The sequence below is a fragment of the Xiphophorus hellerii genome, chromosome 17, assembly GCF_003331165.1.
Source record: "Xiphophorus hellerii strain 12219 chromosome 17, Xiphophorus_hellerii-4.1, whole genome shotgun sequence".
Lineage (NCBI taxonomy): Eukaryota > Metazoa > Chordata > Actinopteri > Cyprinodontiformes > Poeciliidae > Xiphophorus > Xiphophorus hellerii.
In genome coordinates this window covers 10,719,572-10,741,305 of record NC_045688.1, presented here as the reverse complement: position 1 = coordinate 10,741,305, position 21,734 = coordinate 10,719,572, and the positions used below count along the sequence as shown (strand labels likewise).

The 21,734-nt window shown below is 40.3% G+C and overlaps 2 protein-coding genes across 3 annotated transcripts; one reads left to right on the top strand and one right to left on the bottom strand.

The window, feature by feature from the left end:
* The first annotated feature begins 534 nt into the window (after positions 1-534).
* On the top strand, positions 535-9,815 carry LOC116736771 (uncharacterized). Its single transcript, XM_032589514.1, has 14 exons — positions 535-715; positions 1,823-2,023; positions 2,181-2,543; positions 2,623-2,820; positions 3,428-3,787; positions 3,954-4,292; positions 4,369-4,722; positions 5,779-5,981; positions 6,080-6,187; positions 6,670-6,762; positions 6,854-6,964; positions 7,099-7,222; positions 8,191-8,382; positions 8,586-9,815. Exons 1-14 carry the CDS (start codon positions 640-642, stop codon positions 9,383-9,385), a joined length of 3,522 nt encoding a protein of 1,173 aa, XP_032445405.1. The 5' UTR covers positions 535-639; the 3' UTR covers positions 9,386-9,815.
* Positions 9,816-12,320: 2,505 nt separating this feature from the next.
* Positions 12,321-19,990, bottom strand: ints13 (integrator complex subunit 13). Of its 2 annotated transcripts, XM_032589515.1 has the most exons (18): positions 19,606-19,990; positions 19,114-19,365; positions 18,816-18,890; positions 18,522-18,724; positions 17,947-18,027; positions 17,751-17,841; positions 17,502-17,630; positions 17,165-17,188; positions 15,638-15,722; positions 15,446-15,538; positions 14,851-14,940; positions 14,572-14,750; positions 14,334-14,498; positions 14,073-14,227; positions 13,048-13,278; positions 12,834-12,964; positions 12,616-12,751; positions 12,321-12,530 (listed from the first exon to the last, which is right to left on the bottom strand). In XM_032589515.1, exons 2-18 carry the CDS (start codon positions 19,336-19,338, stop codon positions 12,494-12,496), a joined length of 2,130 nt encoding a protein of 709 aa, XP_032445406.1. In that variant the 5' UTR covers positions 19,339-19,365; positions 19,606-19,990; the 3' UTR covers positions 12,321-12,493. The 2 variants fall into 2 exon arrangements, with proteins under 2 accessions (XP_032445406.1, XP_032445410.1); XM_032589519.1 differs by lacking the exon at positions 17,165-17,188.
* Between the last annotated feature and the right edge of the window lie 1,744 nt (positions 19,991-21,734).

The window sequence follows — 21,734 nt, the reverse complement described above, 5'->3', positions numbered from 1 at the left end:
CACCGGTCCAGGAGTTTTTGTGTTAAGAAAACACAGATTACTGAGTTAATCGGAGCAAGAGTTGCTTCAGTTATGTTTCCAGAAAAAAAAAACCTAACAGTTAACCTGGGATGTTTTGGGCGAGATTCTGCTGCAGTAGCATCAAAGAAAATCCATAGCTACTAGCAGCTGTTCAGTTATAATTGTACCTTATTTTACTTGTCAAATTCAATATTTGTATAGCTGTGTTACTCTGGGTTGTAGCTCTTTTTGTGTATATTTTAAATTAATCAGAATGCCATCTTGAATGATTGTAGTTTTTAATCATTTTTATCTTATTATAAATTAAACATTGCTATCTTGTATTACAAATATAATGCAGAATAGCAGTATGCAATAAAACAGGCTAGTATTCTGTGGGGAGGAGGGTATCCTCTACCAAGATGGCGGCGACATTGACGTATCGCTGCAATGGAACAGCTGAAGTCAAGGCGACGGATACGTTTTCGTTCTGATTGGCTCGTGTCCCATTACGTAACAAAAGCGACCAGAAAACTGGGCGCCATTTTGAAAAAAAAAAAGTGAAAACATTCCACATTAATCTTTTGTATTCGTTATCTGTATTTTGTAAGCTTTGTATTCACGGTAGAAGAAGCGGACATGGAGCCAACGGTGAGCTGGTCTCCCGAACAGACCGAGGCGCTCCTCTCCCTGTGGTCGGAGGAGAAAATTCAACGTGAGTTGGCAATATCGATAAGCAATGAGAAGGTTTATAGGGAAATGTCAGTCAGTGATGACAAACCTTAGAGACAAGCCTGTCTGAAACACCCTTTTTATTGCTCTGACGCTTAGACTCTATCATAAAGGATGGTGATGCTGCAGGACTCCTGTGAATATATTGTTAGAACAACAACATTCACTAAAAGCCCAACACACCGTTAGAAACTGATTATCTCATCCCTTCTTTATGAAATTGATCATTCATTAAATTCTTAAGGTTCCCTTGCATGTTGTGCCCCAAGATACGAAAATTGTCTCTTAAAGAGCCGTTGAGATTAACATTGTTTACAATGAATGCGATTGTGAGTTTTAGCACTGGCAGTTTTAACGACTATTTATGAATGTTAAACCTCTCTAATTATCAAAGTCCATTTGTTTGTTAATTTTTTAAAAAAGTACCAAAAGGTTGAGTTAGATTTCTAAAAAAAAAGCAAAAAAACAACAACATATAGTAAACTAAAACGCATCATTGACTTCTCTTTTTCTCTTTTTCTTTAATTTTTTTTTTGTGCTCTGTCAATTTTAAATATATTGCTCCACTTTTATCCCCTTGGCACAAAAATGTTATTTTAAGAACAGGTACTGAAATGTTATAAATCGACATTCAATTTTATGTTTTTTAAATGTCATTATTAACTTTATTCATCACCATTCAAGAAATATTTATGAATGTTTAGCCATGAGTCATGTTTATTCTCTTAACAACATTGATTCTGATCAGACTTTATGTGAGTGTGCAAAGTTATTAAGGGGAAACGGGCATCTCTGCTGTGTTGAAAACAATATACCGTGGAATTTTGAAAATATTTTAATAAGGAAAGAATAATAAAAGTAGGAATCAAATTGTTTTGCAATGCAAAACCAAAGTAATTTCAAATGGAACTAAATTACAGAATTTTTGCAGGGACACAAATTGATACTTTTAATTGATATGTATATTAAAAAGTTGGAGAATGTAAAAATTTAAATGAATCCCAAAATACACATCCTGGGCACATTTTATATCGTGTGCGTCAAGACAGCCTAAACTAATACACATTTTGTCCTTTTTCTCCCCTTGTAGATCCATCTGTTGTGACAAATATTCCCAATTCCTTCACCACAAGTTTCCAAGGACTTAAAAAAACAGAAATCACAAAGGATGCTGTTTTCTACCCCATTAAAGTGGAGGACTCTAATACTCCGTGCACAAGCAACGGGGCGGTTGAGGCTTTATTGCAGACTTCAGCCATGTGGCCACCCACCGCTGTGGGAAGGAGAAGAGGTAAGATCAAGGACAGATTTGTCTCTAAAAGTGAGAATACTCCATCATAGTGGTGTAGATAAAGACACAGTCTGGAGTGTTGCAGTGGTAGGGGATCACTTGACCCGAGAACCAATCGACTCTTCGCCTTTGGCTGTATCGCCTTTGTTTTTCTCAGATAAGCCCACGTGCAGCTGGTCAAAGAAAGAGGTCCTGACGTTGCTGACGCATTGGGCCAATCCGGCCGTGCAGCAGGAGCTCAGTCGCAACGTGAGGAACAACGCCGTCTACAGCAGCCTCAGCGCCAAACTGGCGTCGCTCGGGTACAACAAAACGGCGCAGAAGTGCAAGGAGAAACTGAAGAAGCTGAAGCAGGATTACAGGAGAATCAAGAACAGCAATCACTTGGACGGTGGGAAGAATATATGGTTTGACATCATTGATCAGGTTCTTGGCGCTTCAGTACAAAAACGTCCAGAAACCCCAAAGCTGCCCTCAGCAGAGCCCGCTCTACCAGTTTTGTTTGAAGAGAACTGTCAAGGTAATCAGAAGTAAACATCCATCCACCCGCAGGTTCCAGTAGGCGAAGCTTATTAGCTTTTAATGCGCTTTTATTGCAGGTTTTTCCCCTTCGACAAACGATTTTGACACCTTCTCCGACCCCGACCCAGCGCCCACACCCTCCGACGTGATGAAAGAAACGGATTTCTTCGTAGTCAGAATCGAAGACGGCACGCCATCGACAAGCACTGCAGGTTCCTCCTCCGCTCAGCAGGCACCTGACATGTTTGCAACCAGCCATGTGAAAAAACGAAAATGTAGGTATAAAAGCCCTGAAAACAGAAGGTTAAAACAGTATCTGTCTCCTTGTTTAGGATGCTTTCTGTTTCCAAAAACACAACAAGTGATAACTTATCAAAAACCTTTTATCGGATCCTCGATCTTGAAAGAAAAGTTACCACACAATGTCCTTTAGCATGTTTCACTTCAAGCATCTGTAATGTTCTGGCAGAATTCCGACTAGTTATTTGAAACTCGCCTTACCGGGAATAGTGGTAAAGCTCGGTTGATTTCACTGCATACATTTGGGTTTTAATCATCGATAATACATTTTCAAGAGGGTTGAGGGTTTTATGCATTATAAAAAACTAATTTCAATTTGTGTTTGAGGTCATTGTCTTGTCCAAGTTTTAACCATATAACCCGAAACGTTCAATATGGATGAAGCGCATACTGACTAATGTAGAAGTTTGTAGTTGTACATTTGAATAATTTTGACCCTTTTTAGATCAAAGACAAGCTACAAAAAATCCTAACTGTGTTTGTAATATAATTTTCTGTAAAACCTGTGTTATGTGTTATTTAGAGCTCAAAATTGCACTTTTATGAATACTGAGTTTGTGCAACCTGGTGTTATTTAAACAGACGTCCACACATGCAGCTGGTCTAAAAAGGAGGTCCAGGCTTTGCTGGCTTACTGGGCCAATCCGGTCATCCAGGAGGAGCTCCGCCGCAACGTGAGAAACAACGCCGTCTACAACAGCCTCAGCGCCAAACTGGCGTCGCTGGGATTTAGCAAGTCGGCACAGAAATGCAAGGAGAAAATAAAAAAACTGAAGCAGGACTACAGGAGGGTGAAGAACAGCCAGCATGTTGGTTGGGCAAGGACTGCGTGGTTTGGGATTCTGGATGAAGTCCTTGGTTCTCAGGGTGCGCCGTCGAAATGTTCCAAAACTCTGAATCCTTTATCAGGAGAGCCAAATGAAGGGGATATGGAGGCTGAGGGTTAGTGGAGAAATCAATGAAAGCATCAATTTCATTCTTCCATCCATTTACCCATCCACCCTTACAGTGTCAGAGTTTTATGTTTAAATCTTGACCACCTTAGAAATATTATCCATAAATTTCTATCAAACATTTCCTCTTCTTCTTCTTCTTCCAAATCTCACAGATGAATGTAGGTGGTCTGCTGATGAAGTGCAGGTGCTCATCACTCTCTGGGCGCAGCCAAACATTCAGAAGCAGCTGCCCGCCTCAGGGGAAAACGACGAAGTCTTCACGTACCTCAGCGACGAGCTGGCTCAGGTCGGCTTCGCCAAGTCGCCCCAGCAGTGCAGTCTGAAAGTGGACAAGCTGAAGAAGGAGTACGCCAAACTGAAGCAGGAGGGGGCAAACGTGAACGATAAGAGCGACTGGTTTGCCATCATGGATAGCGTTCTCTTCCCCGAAGGAGACGCTTCCAAAGAGCGTAACTTATCTGCCGTGCTGACGGCCTCTAATCCCCCCGAAGGTGAGCGGCAGCGTTTGATGGCTGAACGCTTGGGAGAGAGGTTCAGGGTTTATGTCCGCTTTGTTGTTTCCAATAGATTTTTCGCACACTCTTTGGACAACAGAGGAAGTTGACGCTCTGCTGACAAAATGGGCAGAGGAGCATGTCCAGGATCAGCTGAAATCCACCGAGGACGACCAGAGGGTGTACGCCCAGCTGAGCTCCGAGCTCGCCACTCAGGGGTTCGATAAGACCACCAGTCAGTGCAGGACCAAACTCCGACTGCTCAAACAAGAGTACGAGAGGATCAAGGAGCAGAAGGACTCCAAAGCACAAAAGACTAGGTGGTTCGTCATCATGGAGAATGTTTTCCGTTGCCACAAGCCTGAAACGGAGTCCAGGCTGTCGTCTGTGGAGACCTCACAGCATGAACAACCTGAACGACTAGAAGGTATTGTTTTATTACAGACAGAAAAACACAAAAAAAATAATTTACAGGTTGTTCACAGGTGCATCTTAGTTAATTAGAATATTATCAGAAGGCTTATTTGTTCAAGAAAGTTGATTCAAAGTGTCTCCATCCATTGTCCACACCTTATCAGTCTTTCTTCTAATGATTTTATGAACCTTTCTTCATAAAGGTTCATGTCTGTGGTTAGCTTTGTTTATGCACCTTCTTCTTCCGCACGTTTCCCTTTCAGCTTACTGTTAGAGGTCCTCACACCTTTTTCTAAGCAGTTTTTCCTCAATAAACTTTCACTGACTGTGCCTGTGTACATTTTTGTGTTAGTTTTTCCTTCCTCTCAACTTTCCATAATATGGTTGTACATCTTTTTCACTCACATTTCCTTCCTTCCACTGAACTTTCCAGTTAATATCCTTGTACATCTTTTTCTTTACATTTTCCCTTCCTCTCAGCTTTTTGTTAATATGTATATTAAAAGAAATTTTCTTCCACCTAACTTTCCAGTTATTATACTTGTGCTATTTGTTTCACTTGTCACAGTTTTTCCTTCCACTCAACTTTCCAGTAATATGCCTACATATGTCATTCTTTGTAGCTTCTGTATTCTTTTTTAGAGGGTGACAAGGTGCTAGAAAACAGTCAGCTGCCTTTCTAATGATTGCGTAGACGGTAACATGGCCATAACATAACTTTTGCATATAAAACTTCTGCTTCATCTAAACTATAATCCATAATAACCATTAACAGAAATTAATGCTTAAAATATGCCACTTTTTGAGCTATAACGTGTAATTTATAAATAAATTTCACTTTCTGAACCAACTTACTGAACTAAATGTCAGTCTAAATAATTGAGATCTGCATCTGTAAAATAAAAACAACTTTGCAAAAGATAACTGTAGTAATAAATGAGAAAATAATACTAATAAAAAAGTGAAGTTTGAATGTTTCTGTCTTAGCGGTTCTCAAGAAAAGAAAGTTTCTTTCACGTTGAGACATCGACGCTCATCTCCTCATGTTAGGATGTCATCTTGTTCGCAGCGTGCGACTTGTCCATCCCGTCTCTGTGCCTCCTGGTTCCCACCCTGCGCCTGATGTGTGCCTTTGCCTGGAAGGTGATCCAGAGCGGCAACGTTCCACACTACCGAAAGGTGGAGGAGCTGGTGGTGCTGGTGACGGAGTTGTCTCCAGAGCTGCTTACAGCCAGAGAAAGAGTTCAGCTCCTGCTCAGACTGAGGGCGAGGGTAACTACAGCCACATCTTACTGCTTTTTACTCATGTTTCGTAGGAGTGAAAACATAACAATGAGCACTTCTACTGTATATCTCCGTTTCTGTTCCAGTTTGTGCTGGAGTTGTGTCAGAGTCGGAGCACAGCGAACCTGCTGAACATCCAACCTCACCTGAGGATTATTCAAGATCTCAAGATGAATGCCGACTGCGGTCAGGAGGTTCGTAGGAGGTTTTTATTTTATACATTTTTCCTTTTTTAGTTGACCTGAATCAATCTTTATTGGTAGGACTCTTAATCTCTCATTCTTTAACATGGGAAGACGAGAGAAGACGTCACCTTTTGACTAAGGTGGCTGTAATGAGATGGCTAATGACCAAAACTTGCCCGTATCACCTATAAGAACAAAAAACAAGACTGGACAAGGAGCCCAGTTTGAATTTTAATCAGTTTATCAAATCTCCATAACAACCATTTAGACACCGCATTCAAATTAAATGGCTTTCTTTTTCAAAAATATGTTGTGTGAGCTACAAATAAAGATGAATTTAGCTTGAGACTTTTTACACATCTTTACCGGAGAGATAATAAAGTGAATTACATTAATTGTCAGCATTTTGAACTTGATGTCTGTTTGCATCTTATCGCCACAGAAGACGGCTAACATACTTCGTTGTTTTGGTTTTGACTCTTAATTTAAAGGAGCTGAATGAGTTGGAGAGTTCAAAGTCAAATTTTGTAGAAGTTGTTTATGCCTTGCTGGAGGACGCAGAGGAAAGAAAGAGGTTTTTCAAGGTGGGATTCTCTTAAAACAGTCGCTGTGATTCTAGTAGGATTTTGCAGTTTCAGTAAAGACCGAACATGCTGGTTGTTGTTGTCTTCCCAGGAAGTCTTCCCAACACACTATGGAGAGCAGTATGAAGCTACGCTGCAAAGATTAGTTTGGAAATTCATCTCCAGATTGGATAATCTCTTGCCCATTCCTGATATAAAACAGGTAAACTATCAGAATGAGTTGCTGAAAAAAGGTGCTGCATATTAAAGAAGGATTTATTCCATTTTACAAAGCTAGAGTCATCTTCATTTGTTGATGCTTTTTTGTTGTTGTTGTTATTTTAATGCCTGATACAGACTGCAGAGTGGCTCAGTAGCGCCCCCTCAGTCATGGAAGAATGTGGGAAGCTGGTTTTGGATCCAGAACAGCTGAGGACGCTGCTGAACTTCCAAGAGCAACAAACAGGAAATCCAAACAAATGTAATTCACTACAATTTTGAAGAATATAAATAAAATCAGCATGCTGTTTTTTGATTGTTTTAGTTAGTTTAACATTCCAGTGGAATATCAGCGGATATTTTTCTGGGATTAAGCCAATAATCCCAGGCATCAGACAAGACGAGCATGTGTATGAAAACAGAAACAGGGAGGAGTATCTGTTTTCCATCAGAAATATTAATGTAAGTTTATAGCAGCCTAGAAAAAATACTCTCAGACTTTCCGATTGATTGTACATCGAGAGATATCCGATCTCGAGTGCTTGGATCTAGGAAATAAGCCATGTGAGAACAGGAATTAGATGTTCAAGCAGTGCAGCAAATCAATGGGTGGTGTTGTCCTGCTGGATGAAATTATCAGTCTGTACCACACAAAAATCTGGGGGGAAAAGTCAGTGCCTACCAGATGCAAGAAGCTACAGTATAATGCACTGGAAAAACTCATGTCTACTGTAACAAATGTAAAACCCACCTGTGCTTTGTGCCACACTGAAACTGCCTCGAGGATGCTCATCAAACATGAGAGATTACATGAGAATACCCAGCTAGCTGATGCTCCGTCAACTATTTGGTAACTGTGTAATCCGTTGTTATACGTTTAGATTACTACAAATAATACCATGTCAATGCATTTGAAAGTTCACCGACACATTACTAAAGTCAAAACTATATTTTGTATTATGTATTCTCTATTCAGACATGTATACTGATAAAAAAGCAAACATCCAGTTTTAAAAGTTGAGATCATGCCTAATAAGATACTACATGAAACTTTATGGAAAAAGTTTAGAAGTTTTTATGACATTGTGCACTCATTTAGCCATATAAAAACATGACATAGGAAAAATGTGTTTTTTGCCCTTTATTTCTATGCTTGAGAGGAGTAAAAAAATTTTTTGCTCACTAGAAAGAAATCTGGTCTGAAGGGGTTTAAATGTTTTTCTCTTACAGGCTTGCCTCAAGCTCAGAATATGTTTTTACCCTCGCTGTCTCTTCACCTGAAAGCGAACTCGAGGCAGCAACTACCAGTTCAACGCGAAGGGTCGGCTCCTGATGACGATGAAAGCCAAACGCACGATAATTCAGTCCTGGAGAACCTGGAAGATAAAGAGAGCGATGGTGTGATAGCAGCCAACTGCTCAAGTATGTATGAAAATGTGTATTACGGCAGGTTTTACAGAAGTATTTGCCCTCTTACAGTTTTCTTCTGTATTAGCTTTTAAACATTTAATATCAAGTAGTTTTATTGTAAGAGAGAAAGTAAAGAATCCATAAAGCAGTTTTCAAATGATGATTTTAATTAGGAAAGTAAAGCTATTTGGAGCTGTTTTATTCCTCTCTTTTAGGTGTCATGTCTACACCTTTAAAACTGCATCGCTGCTCCATGTGTTCCTTCACCGACACCAGAGTGTCTGCATTCCTCAACCACATCCGGCAGGAGCACCTGAGTCCGATAGACGACACTTTTGAAGACCACTTCATTCAAAACACCAGCGTGGGGCTGGATTGTGAGCTTTCCAGCGAACTCTTATCAAATGTAACAAATTCAAACATCCAAGGTCCTCCATATCAATGCGCCAAGTGTGACAAAAGGTACCTCTCCAAATCGTCCCTGATCGTCCACTACCGGATCCACACGGGCGAGACTCCGTATCTGTGCTCCCACTGCGGCCAAGGGTTCAGGTCCTCGGCCTACCTCGACCTGCACACGCGCGTCCACACTGGAGAGCGGCGCTACAAGTGTCACATCTGCGGGAAAACCTCCAACCAGCACCTGACGAGGCACATGCGCATGCACAGAGGGGAGAAGAACTACCTGTGCACCGAGTGCGGCAAGGCGTTCCTCTCCAACGGGGAGCTGAAGCTTCACATGCGGTATCACACGGGGGAGAGGCCATACACGTGCAAACACTGCGGGAAAGGCTTCATCGCCAAATGCCTGCTGACTGTTCACACTCGCCGGCACACCGGAGAGAGTCCCTACCGGTGTCCAATGTGTCCGAAATCCTTTCCCACGCTGAGAGCGCAGAAAAAGCACCTTAAAATCCACTCCAGCAAAAAGTCCCTACAGTGTTTGGAATGTGGTCGGATCTTCAGGCTGGAGGACACTTTCAAACTCCACGTTAAAACACATGAACTAATGTGAACCTGTTTTAACAACATTCTGGTTTTTAAAAGTTCAAGTTACACCTTTGCCAAATGTTCCAACGTTTTTTGTTTTTTTTTTAAATCACTGCCTCTGGAAAGATTATCGCTTTTGTGACTCTAAAGGGAAAAGAAAAGAAACAGCTCAAGTTTGCAATGCAGTTATTTTATAAAAACTGTAAAGCTAGCATTCCAAAAAAAAAAAACTCAACAGAAATGACTGTTTATGTTCTGATGTTTTATGATTACTCTGAAAATTCGAATCATGATTTAAGACGTTTTTCACCCAAATATTTTCACTGAATTTTTTTAAATTATGCACAATGTCGCCCCCCAAAAACAGGCCTTCATGGGAGTGTAATGAAAACATGCGTAAAATGGATCCTTCGCAGACTTATAATAAATGAGCTGTTACTTGATACTGAAAAGTATTTTTTACTGTCAGCTTTTTGTTTTTACTGTACATTAGCAGGCATTTGGAGAGTTGGGGTAAACTTGGACTTTTCACCAGTCCATAACAGAATATTTACCATGTTAGCTAAATTTTGTTTTTAGCTAATTATTTGTTTAAATACTTATGCTTAATACTTTTTAAATAAAATATTAAGCATAAAATAAAGCTGAAGATACATATTTTGCTAATATTTACCTTTTTTTAACTTAATTATTTGGTTGGATTAAATATTTAGCTTGTTAGCTAAATTACAAATGTAGCTAAAAATTCAGCTGAATATGCAGTGATATTTTGAGATATGAATGTGGCAAAGAATTTAGCACTTAGCATTTGTTGGATAAAGTTTTTTGCTAAATATTTATTTTTGGTTAGTAAATTATTTTAGCTGAATGTGTCGCTAAGTCAAATTTTAACTGTGAAATAAAATATGTATCATGCTAGCCAAACAAGTTAGCAGAGCTAAACACTTAGCAAACTAGCTAAATTAAATATGTAGCGCTAAATATTTATATATATATATAGTTGTTGTTGTTTTTTTAACATGTAATTAATAAGACTTTAACAGTTCAGGTTTAAATCATCCTTTTTGCCCCCAACAGTCAAGAGATTTTGTTCAGACTACTGCACTGGTTCCCTCCACTCCCACTGACCCTGGCCCCTCACCGTGCGACTTCCACGAAGCCTTCCGCAGAATCGCTCACCAGTCGTCTGACCCCGTGACCTCACCGGGAAACCCCCCCCATCTGGACTGGACACAACAGAGCCAACCACAGTTAGTCAGACAGTCGGTCCACAGTGAGTACATGAGATATGTCTGCTGCTGTTCACTCCTATGTGAATGTATGTGGTTGTTCTGGATGTTAGTCACACAGATCATATGCTGGAATGAGTTAATTATAAGAACTGTATGCATGAATAACAGGGAGGACATATGGTCTTATATAGTATGGATGAATTTAAGGGTGCCTAAACTCGTGGAATATATAAATAAGGAAATGATACAAATTCCTTCTGCTCATAGCCAAAAACGGGAAGAGATTTAATACACATCTGCACATCAAATACACATCAAAACGTCACATTTATGTTTTTACAGAAATCCCAAATCTCTTGACTTCTGCTTCTGACATCAGTTCCAGCTCTACTGGGTGTATTGGGAAGCTTTGACCAATGGCGATACTGCCCAGCACATTAATTCTGACTCTGTTTTACAGTAAATATGTATTTGGAAGTTCCGAGAATTACTATTTGACCTCCTGAATTCAAGTCTGCTCCATCAGAAAAACTACACTCAACAAAAATATAAACGCAACACCTTTGTTTTTGCTCCCACGTTTCATGAGATGAAAATTTTTTCATGAGACTAAGCAAAAAAAAAAGCGCATTTCAGCGTGGCCTTTTATTGTGGGCAGTATAAGGTACACCTGTGCACTAATCATGATGTCAGATCAGCATCTTGATGTGGCACACCTGTGAGGTGGGATGGATTATCTCAGCAAAGCAGAAGTGCTCACTATCAAACATTTCGACAGATTTGTGGACAACATTTGAAAGAAATTGTAATATTGTTCATCTGGAATGAATTTTAGATCTTTGAGTCCATCTCATGAAAAATGGGAGCAAAAACAAAATGTTGCGTTTATATTTTTGTTGAGTGTATTAATCAAGGTGTTTGTTTCTTAATGCGAACCAGCAAAACAACATAATTTTAAACTATTAATATAATTATATTCCTCTACAATAGACAAGGCATAATAGTTTGCATTGAGCTGAAACAGAGCTGCGAGATGTGTTTAATGATTATGTGCATTAATCATATAGTTTAAAGTACTTCATAGCTATATAAATAAAAGTTTATGACCCAAAAAAGCATCAACACCAGTAAAATAAATGAAAAAGAACTAGAGAAATACAGTTATAAATATATAATAGCACAAAATAAACTAGACCAGCGAGTCTTTTATGCCTCTACTAGCTTAGCACTTCAAGGTTATGTGTGTGTTGTTACTTTTAAATCCAACATAGCATTTTGATAAATTAGCCTCAAAACTTACTTTTAGTCTCATCTGACATCATCACTCTTAGTTTTAGCTGCCATTTCACTTTCATTAAATATGCATCGATAGGTGTGATCCCGCAAATCCAAATTTTATTTAAGCCTGTGAATGTTTCGCTGCTGGTATCTGTCATTCAATAAACAGAACCTTAAGCACAAGCTGAGAATATTTTCACATATATTTAGCAAAAATTAAAAGAAGAGTTACAAATACCACCTCTTTCCTTTAGATTCATATGTGATAAAACCTCTAGGTGAGATTAAACGTTTTTTAGTATCTTTGTCTACCACAGTTGGAGGGATATATTGAGTCCACTGCTCCCTCTGCTGCTCAAAAATATTTAGTAACTTTCAAAGAACTGCGACTTGTATACTTATGCAAATTTTTTGTGTGGTAACAATATTGTTTCTTATAAAAAAGCAAACTTTTGTTTTCTACAGACAGCTTTTATTGAATAGTACAGTATGTAAAGATCATATCTACAAAATGATGCGTAAAAAAATTTGAAATTTATTGTTACAATTCACCATCCAATTCAGTTTTTGTCCGTATTGGAGAACGTCAGAGTCTTCGCCAGAGAAACTGATCAATTGGACAATCATCTGGTAGCTTTTCCATTTTCATGGGCATCCATCCTGCAAATAGTACAATAAAACTGCACGTGCAGCCCACAAGAGCAGGAAGGATGACAGTGGGGGTCGGACTGGTTTTAAAGCTTACCCGTTCTCCTCCTTCAGGTGCTGGTACAACTCGAACTTGCTGTTCACCGAGCTTGCTCTTCCAAAAAACTCCTGGTGCTTCCTAGAATTGGCCACAGTGATCCGATTGGTCCACATGCTGAGGAGTGTGGCAGGACCTGAGGAGAGGAAAAAAACGAAACAATCAGGATTTGTTGTTTGTTGGTGGGTTGTTTTGGTGTGAAAGTTAAGTGCTGGAACCTTTTGCTCTCTCTGGAGGCTGAACGTCCTCTGAGATCAGGCGAGGCTTCTTGTTGAGCGGCTCCGGTGAGTCCGGGGAATCTTTGATCACTTCGGATTCCTGATCCTCCTTCTCCAGCAAACCCTTTAGTCTGCAGGAGAGAGGAGAATAATCAGACATCAGAGGAGACGATGAGTAAGAGCTGCACATGCAGACAGGAAACGTCACACTCGCCTTTCAGATTCCTGCCAGCTTTTATCTTCTGCCTCTTTGCTGCCATTTTTCTCTGTCCTGTCCTCCCTGTCTTCCCTCTTCCTCCCTCTCTTCTTCCTCTCCTCTTCCTCTGGAGGTTTGCTGCGGCAGGCGATGATGCACTCCAGAACTCTTTGGTGCCTGTCGGTGGCGCCGGCGTGCGTCTTCACCAGCGTTTCCAGCTCGTTCCACATGATGCGGTACTGCTCATCCCTGCCAATGACAGCAATTCAAACTCATCACTGATGCGATTCATCCTCATTTCTGGTGAGACGGAGTAAAGTGCCTAGTCAAAGTCCAAACCTTACAGTAAATCCAATTGAGAACTTGCTGTTCGCAGACGCTTCTCCAGCAAATTTTGACTAAACTTTTAATGAATTGGATTGTTTGTGGCATAAATCCAGCCTGCCGTAGCTTTTTATGTGGCTCTTTAGACATCAGACACCAAATTACATCAGTTCGTCCCTCCAGCGTTTTGGAATCCAGAATCTACAGGTCCCTGCCAATTTTCGCACTAATGCATAACTGAGAGTTTATTGCAAATTATTTGCAAAAATTGTAAAAAAAAAAAAAAAACACATTGTGTTTTAGTTGCTGCTAACTCCCACCTGCAGCTGGCAGTATTTCTTACTTTTGCTTCACTGCTGCCTCAGCCTGACTTGATGTCAAGTTGTAGTCAGTGATTGATAACGTCATACATAACCGCAAATATTTTTAACTTAGCATCACAAAATCTGTGATTTTAATTGCAAAAAAAAAAATCACAAACAATTGGGAAATCCTGGAGGGACTGATCAATGTTAGGAGATGTTCAAATAAATCAGACTTAATTTTAAGAAGTACTAATCGAATGCAGAGGCTGTTATTTATTAATATTTTAATTTGTTTATGGCTTTATAAATGCAAACCCAGCCCATTAGGAACATTCATGATCTTGAAATGGTGCAAAATGAGTAAAGGTTTGACATCCCTGCTCTAGATGAAGGATGCTAAATTAGAAAGCTCGCCTCTTGGGGCCTTTGCCTCTGGATCCGACTGTAGAAATGGGGAGCGGGTCGTTCTTCCTCTCCATGTCGACCAGGTTGTAGATGGTTTTCTGGCAGGTTAGCAAGTCCTCCTCAGTTAGAGCCTCTTTCACTATGAGGTTAGCCAACGGGACCACCTGGTGGAGATAAACAAAAGCGCATACACAAATCTCTAAATGCTGATTATATGTGAATGAGGGCGGCGAATATAAAAAAAAACAGAGATTTCCGAGTGATACTCACCGCCTGCATGTTGAAGATGGTAGTCTGGGAGATGATCATTGGCCAGTATCTGGTGTAACGTTCCAGCTGAGCTTTGGCCCTTTCTACCGGCAGTTTCCCTGAAGGATCATGAGAAGCCTCCGCCACAGGAGTGAGCCGGTTGTCCCTCATAAATTCACCAAAGTCCTGAGGGAAAACGGCAACGCTGAGGTTAAATCGTGCGTCACATTTCAGCGCGGGTGCAGCGAGCTGAACGCACGGTGATTCTGTAGTCCGTCACTCGGCCGCCGCAGCCCTCGCTGATGGAGGGCGGGTCCTCCAAGGTGGAGCGGTTGCTGTTGAGGACATGCAGGAAGATCTCGCCTCCGTGGCTGCTGAGCATGTGGCTGATGACCTTAGACCCCGACTTTCGAGGCTGCTCTAGTAACACTGATCTCCCTATGAGCAAAAAAAAAAATTTAAAAAAAGGAGCAATCATAAAATGTAAATTTTTGAGAATAGCGCCATTGAAAGAGATCGACAGGTTTCCGCAGCTCACCGTTAAGAAGAAAGTTTGTCAGGCATGATGACGGACGGCTGTTTACGTCTGTAGGGGAGATGCGGTAGGCTCCTGTGCAATAATGCAGTTCTGCAGAGGTAAATAAAAAAATCGAAAAGTTGTTAAGATATTTATAATTTTTACACTCATTAACATAACTTTGATGCGGGAAATTCTGTATTCTACAACGTAAAGCACTATGCATTATTTTCTTCTTAAATTATAGCTGCTTCACGCTAATTTAATGATATGTAGATGCTTAAAATCAGGAATTTAAACTGTTAAAACAGGAACATGAACATACGGTATAATTGAGGTCAGGTGTATTTCTTTGTTTCAAGCAAAAGATTGATCTGCTGTAAAACTTTTAGATATCCGTTTGGCTTAGTTGTCCATTTATTTTGCCTTCAGATAAACAGTGTTACTTAATTCAATAATTACGTCGTTTATGTGATATTTTGTTTTACACTTTTGTGCAATATGAAAGTGAAATGAAGCTTTCAAATTGATCAAATACGCCGTTTCCCCTTGGAGATGAGTAAAAGTATTTCAGATAAGTATGAAAATAAATAAAACTCGTGTCGATCGGTCCCACCGATGCTGTTCGTCCGGGGTGTGCACCATTTCAGCGTCATCGTCTCTTTCACTCCATTTTCTCTAGTGCTTGTTCCCGCCATGTGCAAGTCCCCTGCAGAATACAGACCCCAAATAGCAATTATCGGATCACACTTGACAGCATTTGGTTCAACTACTTCAACCCATAGTCCTGAGATGCATAAAGACCCACCGCTTTTGAAGAACTCAATGTGTGCGTCTCGGTGATGCAGGAGCTCGACGTCATAATTCGCCGACGTGTTGGCGTGCTGCTCCTCCTGTCCACCCGCAAAACAAAGTGACAAACACAGGTGAGACTGGAAAACTAGGGCTCGAGCACACACAGATATGCAGAGGCAAACATTAACTCTGCTTGCTGATTTCATGTATCCAAAAGGAGAAACAAGGACGGGCGAAGTAAAAGAAAAATTATTGCTCAGGGAACCGTTTGATGAGCAACTTTGAAGGAAAAACGGCGTCATGTGTTTGGGATCAAGTCTGATTTGATTTGACACACAAAAGGCAAAGAAACTGCTTTAGATTTCTCAACCATGTACAGAACTTTGCAAAAGTATTCAAACGTCCAAACTTGCTACTACCCTTTATGTTACAACCACGACATTTAACTTATTATACTGTATAAAAACAAAAGTATTTCTAAAGTATAAGCTAAAAAGAATACGATACACTGGTTTGAAAACTTGAATGCCTACTTTTTGCATAAGATGCAAACCTGGGTGTTTTGGGGCATGTTTCCATCAACTTTGGAAAGCAACAGTATCAGATTTTATCCAGTGAATTGAAATTCGGTTTGAACTTTGACTAGGCCATTCTAACTCATGAGAATGCTTTCTATTACAGCCTTGGCTGTGGCCTCAAACTGGACTTCTCCCATTCATCTTTCCATGAACTCATCCTGGCCTCAAATGTACACAGATGATGTGTTCAAATTGCTAGTTGCAGGAAGGTCAAAAAGCACCTTGTTTCATGCTTTGTCTGCATCTCCTACTTGGTTTGAGGCAATTTGCAAACAGGACTGTAATAGTTTTCTTTCAATAATAGCTTTCTTCTTTCCCATCTTCAATAAAGGTTTGATTAATGGCTGTTCTGCCTCTTGGCTGCTTCTTTGATTAATGCTCTCATTCTCACACTGGCCATGTCTTATGGTTATAAGCAGTTGTACCATACTTGTTGCATTTTTAGATGAGGGGCAAACTAGTCTTCTGTGAAATGTTTGAAGCTTTGGATTGCATTGGATTTTATTTAGGGGTATCGCAGTAAGGGGTCTGAAAGAGGCTGAATATTTTTGCAGTGTACTGTACATTTGGCCAGGACTCCATCGGACTTTACAATGGAGCACATGGACACACTGAATGGGGGAAAAATAAAGAGTTTTCCATTGAAGGACAATAACTGAAAGGAAGGGAAAACAGAGCAGAGCTGGATTGGAAAACTACACACTGATGGCAGTAAGTAACTCAGAGGAGGCAACGCTGGTCACATCAACAGCTACATAATCAAGGTTGTTACATTTTAATCTGGTAGAAAATGTCACAAATAAGGTCAATTCTCTCTCTTGAACAGTAAACACTTTCAGACCAACGTTGCCTGTTCTCTACTTGAGCCTCGGCACCAAAAATGACAGTTTCAGCAGCGGAGCTACATGCTGTGAACTCTTCCCTATTGCGTACTTTGATGTGTGTGTGATCAGAGTACTAACCTGTTCGCAAACATTTAATGTGGGCTAGCAAAACAGAAAATACAGCATGAAACCAGCAGCACGTTCACAGTCATATCAGCATGCAGATGGGCTGAACAAAAAAGGACGGGGCTGGAGAGATTTGTTACGACGATTCAGCAAGCAAAAGGAAAACAATGTGCTTTAGAAAGGAGGAAGTAACAGAAATACAAGCAATATAATGAGGAAAATAACCAAACACGGTGATCTGAACTCTTTTTTTTTCTTTTTTTATTCTAGAAGCAAGAACAAAACACGTCAAAGTTTTATGTTGGTGAACAAAAGTACACACAAAAGGAATCAGAAGCAGGTCCCTTACCTTCATGGGGATGTTTGTTATGGTGGTGGAGGCCAAGTCAAAGTGCTGCTGGACCAAAATGTTGAGTTTAGAAGCCAGATGTCTCCCAGCACGCACGCTGTGAACTTCACTAGTGAGCAGCGGGGAGATCTGAGGAAGACACGGTACAGTGCGGTGTTGTAATAGTAGCAGATGAGCAGTTTGTGTGTGGGGGGGTGTGCGTGTGTGTGTGTGCAATATGTACACGTAGCCCCCCGGGGTCTCACCCACCTCTTTCTTGGGTCGGTCCGACACCAATGTTTCCTCCCCCTGTGGGTAGATGTGGACTAGAACCAGATCACACTGCTGGATGGCCATCAACCTGAAACCCACACGGATAAAACAGACCAGCATCACATTTGGGTAAAACTGACTTAACCGTACATATAAAGCTAATTTAATCAAATTAAGCTTGTTGGCTACAGACCTGTCGGAGCCTGCTGCCAGCTTGTTTTGTTCTGAAATGGTTTCCTGGATGCAGTCCTCCAACATCCGCACATGAGTATCACTGACGGAGCAAGAAACAGATGTGACAAATTACCAAAAAAACTACTTCCATCTCTTTGTAGCAATTCTGGTCTTTCGTGTCTCATTTTGACTTCCCATCATCATGTTTTGTTTCTTTGTATTTGGCATTGGTCCAACAGCGAAGATTTTTGCTTTTAACTTTTATTTTCTGATCATGTTTTTTTCTTTTTTTTAAAAATACATGTTGGGTTGAGGATCATTTGTCATCGTGCATTGCACCTGGCATGCAGGGAGTTGTGGTTAAACTCCTGATTCTGTGATGACGTCCATCATCTATATTTTCCATAATTAGATTAATTACAAAATTTGGGAGATTAATGTCAAGCAATTCAATCAATACACACCAAATTCATACTTACCGAAACCACAAACCTTAGTTATTTGGATAATTATTCAAGTCTGCCTAAATTTAAATGTGCACTTGTACGAGGAAGTAGCTCTATAGAACCCAAGCAGTGTCTACTGTTATTTTACCTTTTAGCATTAGTTAAGCAGATAATTCGCCCTCTGTTGGCCACTCTCTCCGCTGTGTCCATTAAAGCCGTGCGCTTCTCATGCTGCAGCTCCGTGATCTTGCACAACGCCTCCACGGCGGCGACCAGGCCGTGCAAGATGCTGCAGCATTCCGGGTCCTCGCGTGGATTTGGTGGCCCGACAGCTGCCAGAGCCGACATTAGCTGGAAATCAAAAGAAGAGATCCGCTTTTAAGTTTGTTTTTTTGAAAATGTGACAATGTTCAAAATAGCCCATTCAGGTAGAGAGGCTTACTTCATGGGTGCTCTGATCTTCTCGCCTCCATGTGTTTAATATGTGGAACTCTGAGTCACTCACAATGTAATTCACCTGTAAAAGGTAGCAACACAAGTTCTTTAAACATAGTTTTACCTCACCATATTTCATAAAGGTTTTCATCTGGAGGAAGAATTGTTACTGCAGAAAAGAATGGACGTAGTTATTATACTGAAACTTTAAGACCAAAAGGGTTTGTTTTTTTTTAATCAAGTTGTGAAAAGATAATTAAAATGAGCTTTTTAAACAAAAATGAACAAATCAGAAAGAATCCAACCAGCTTGTCCTTTGGGTAAACATCGAAGAGGATCCTGCAGTACTCCATGGAGCACTCCACCGCGCAGGTCCACAGGGACTTGGACACGGGGGCCAGAGGAATGACCCCTTGGGCTCGGCTCTTCGTTAGCACGTCACACTCCACCTGCTGCCGACTGGACTCGGCCATGTAGGGACAGTGGTCCACCACGAAGACCGTCTTGTGTGCTACTGAGAACATCTTCATTTTGCAAACCCGCGGAGTGCGCAAAATCTGAAAAACACAAGACAACAAAAGCGCATAGAAAGCAGAGCGACAGTTTTACTCTAGTTTATAGAAACTTGAACAAATTGAATGTGTTAGAGATTTTTTTCAGACCCATATCAATCATTTTTTCTCCACTTGCTTTACATAAATGACGGGAGTTAGTTATCGCATTCAGAACCACAGCCGATCTATTTAATTGAGACTGATAGGTGAAACACAACACGACCTGTTGCCCAATTATCTCACCTGGTCAGAAAGCTGTCTGGTCTGGAAATCAGATGCGTCTATAAATGGTTATAACTTTCGATCTGGGTCACAGTCAGTCTCAGGTCATGTTTATAACGGATAACCACGAACTAATGTCAACCGACGTGATAAAGCAACCGCTGCGTTAGCATGTAAGCTAACAGCAGGCGGATTGTTTTATAGCGCTCAGCAGAACAGGCAGCTACACATTGGGTCAGTCGTAAAATACTTATATGTGGGTCTTCAGAGTAATCCACTAACATATGGTCCGTTTTTTTTTAGATGCGTGCTAAAGCTAAGACCAGACAATACACTTCAGATCCATTCGGGCTAGCAGTTTTTGTTATTAGCGGAAGTAGTCTCACTGTTGTTCCGTCGCTCTTTTGATTCCCCTCGTTGATGAGACTCAATTAAAACATGTTCCCATTTCCGATCGATGCGATGTAACAAAGTGAATGAGCTGAGTGAAAGGAACCCCATTTTCGCCACTCCATTTGTTCACGTTTATGACATTATAGGATTCAACCTCATAGATATAGAGAAAAATAAATGATGTGCTTTTTCTAACTCAACTGGATTTTCAGTTTATTTATGACCAATGCAAAGACAAATGTTCGAGGAATATTTCTCAGTGAAGTTAATTTACTTCAGTACAGCACAACTTTAAAAATTATGTAGATTAATTACACAGCATAATATTTGTAAGTGTTTATTTATTTCTATTAACTTGGATGACCGTGAGGCTGCTTGTTAATTCTACACTCAACCCATAAAGACCAACCACACAGACATGCCAGGACCGTCCCATGCCTGGTCTTAAACCATGACCAAATAAGTGACAATGTCATAAGGGTCTTCTTACTTGAGTTAAGAAGAAAAAAATAATTGGACTGTTCCCAAGCTTGACTTTCAGAAGAAAGTCAAATTTGCATTTATTTGGAAATTAAGGTCCTAGAATCTTGTGGAAAAGTGGAGAGACACCTACTCCAAGGTTTTTGAGTTCCAATGATTCGTTTCCCTGGTTGATTTGAGCAGCCACGTCATCTGCTGGTGATCTTTGAGGGTTTTTTTTTTTTCAACTGACAGCGTGTTGAAATTATTCAGGAATGTGTGAGTCATGCTTTAAACCCTCTTGCTGTTTCATTTTCCAGCAGGGCTGGGCACCTGCCAAAACAATGAATACCAATACTAATATGCATTATACCAATGTTCTTGACGTGCCAGAGAACTCTCTTGATCTTAATCTCATTGATAGATGAAGGATGGTTCTGCATCCTTCAAAGATGAAGGAAAAAAAGATGAAGGATGCAGAACCAACAACACATTTGAGTCAATGGCTGCTATTAGAAACCTGAGCTTCCTTTAAACTTTGGAGTGCCACAATCTAATCTTCTCAAAGTATCGAGTAGATATTCTGTCCAGCATGTGGAAAAAAGCGGGGGATGTTTTGTATTTTACAAGCACACAGTGCCATTTTATACCACAATCAAGTAACTATTAATTTACTTTCAGTTGCTATGAAAATGCTGCATATGTCAGAAATTTGACTTTGCACCTTATAGCTAAAATAAAATACATTTTGCTTAAAACCCCTGTTAATTTTTTATTTTTTTCTGTAAATCTCCCCAAAATTCTCAAATACCTTACTTCATATTCCTCTTGCGTCTGCAATTATACCTGTTGCTTGTGGCTCTGTGTCCACCACACTTTTTCCTTCCACTCAACTTTTCTATATAATAGTATGCTTATTCATAATAAACAAATATAAAAAGTTTAGATCTGTGGTTTGTGTTAAAATTCAAGCATTCATGGAAGACTTTGGGGGTTTGGGGGCTTTAAGCAGCATTTTGTCTTTCACTCTGTGTTTTCAGTTACCTTTGTGCCTTCCACTCTGTGTAGGGAGTCTTGCTCGCTGGAAAACTGACAGTCTAGCATAGCCTTTGTGCATTAAAAATCTCTGAATTGTCAGATAGTAGCCAGTTCTAATCTTCTAAGAAACAACTTTTTGGATTTTGTTTTAGCTGTGACAAGTTTTTTGTCAAAATTCCCATGAATAAACGCATCCACTACATCACTCTGTGTCTTTCAGTCAACTTAATATGTACGTTTTACAGTTTGATTCTAATCAT

What these genes read in the sequence shown, in the direction of transcription:
- LOC116736771 (XM_032589514.1), top strand. Translation starts at nt 640, where the DNA reads ATGGAGCCAACGGTGAGCTGGTCTCCCGAACAGACCGAGGCGCTCCTC. An exon ending in CGCTGTGGGAAGGAGAAGAG is followed by an intron (nt 2,024 to 2,180) that starts GTAAGATCAAGG and finishes TGTTTTTCTCAG; the next exon opens with ATAAGCCCACGTGCAGCTGG. An exon ending in CCATTCCTGATATAAAACAG is followed by an intron (nt 6,965 to 7,098) that starts GTAAACTATCAG and finishes TGCCTGATACAG; the next exon opens with ACTGCAGAGTGGCTCAGTAG.
- ints13 (XM_032589515.1), bottom strand. Translation starts at nt 19,338, where the DNA reads ATGAAGATGTTCTCAGTAGCACACAAGACGGTCTTCGTGGTGGACCAC. An exon ending in AGAGGCAAAGGCCCCAAGAG is followed by an intron (nt 13,279 to 14,072) that starts GCGAGCTTTCTA and finishes TGTCATTGGCAG; the next exon opens with GGATGAGCAGTACCGCATCA. An exon ending in GCCTCCAGAGAGAGCAAAAG is followed by an intron (nt 12,752 to 12,833) that starts GTTCCAGCACTT and finishes TCCTCTCCTCAG; the next exon opens with GTCCTGCCACACTCCTCAGC.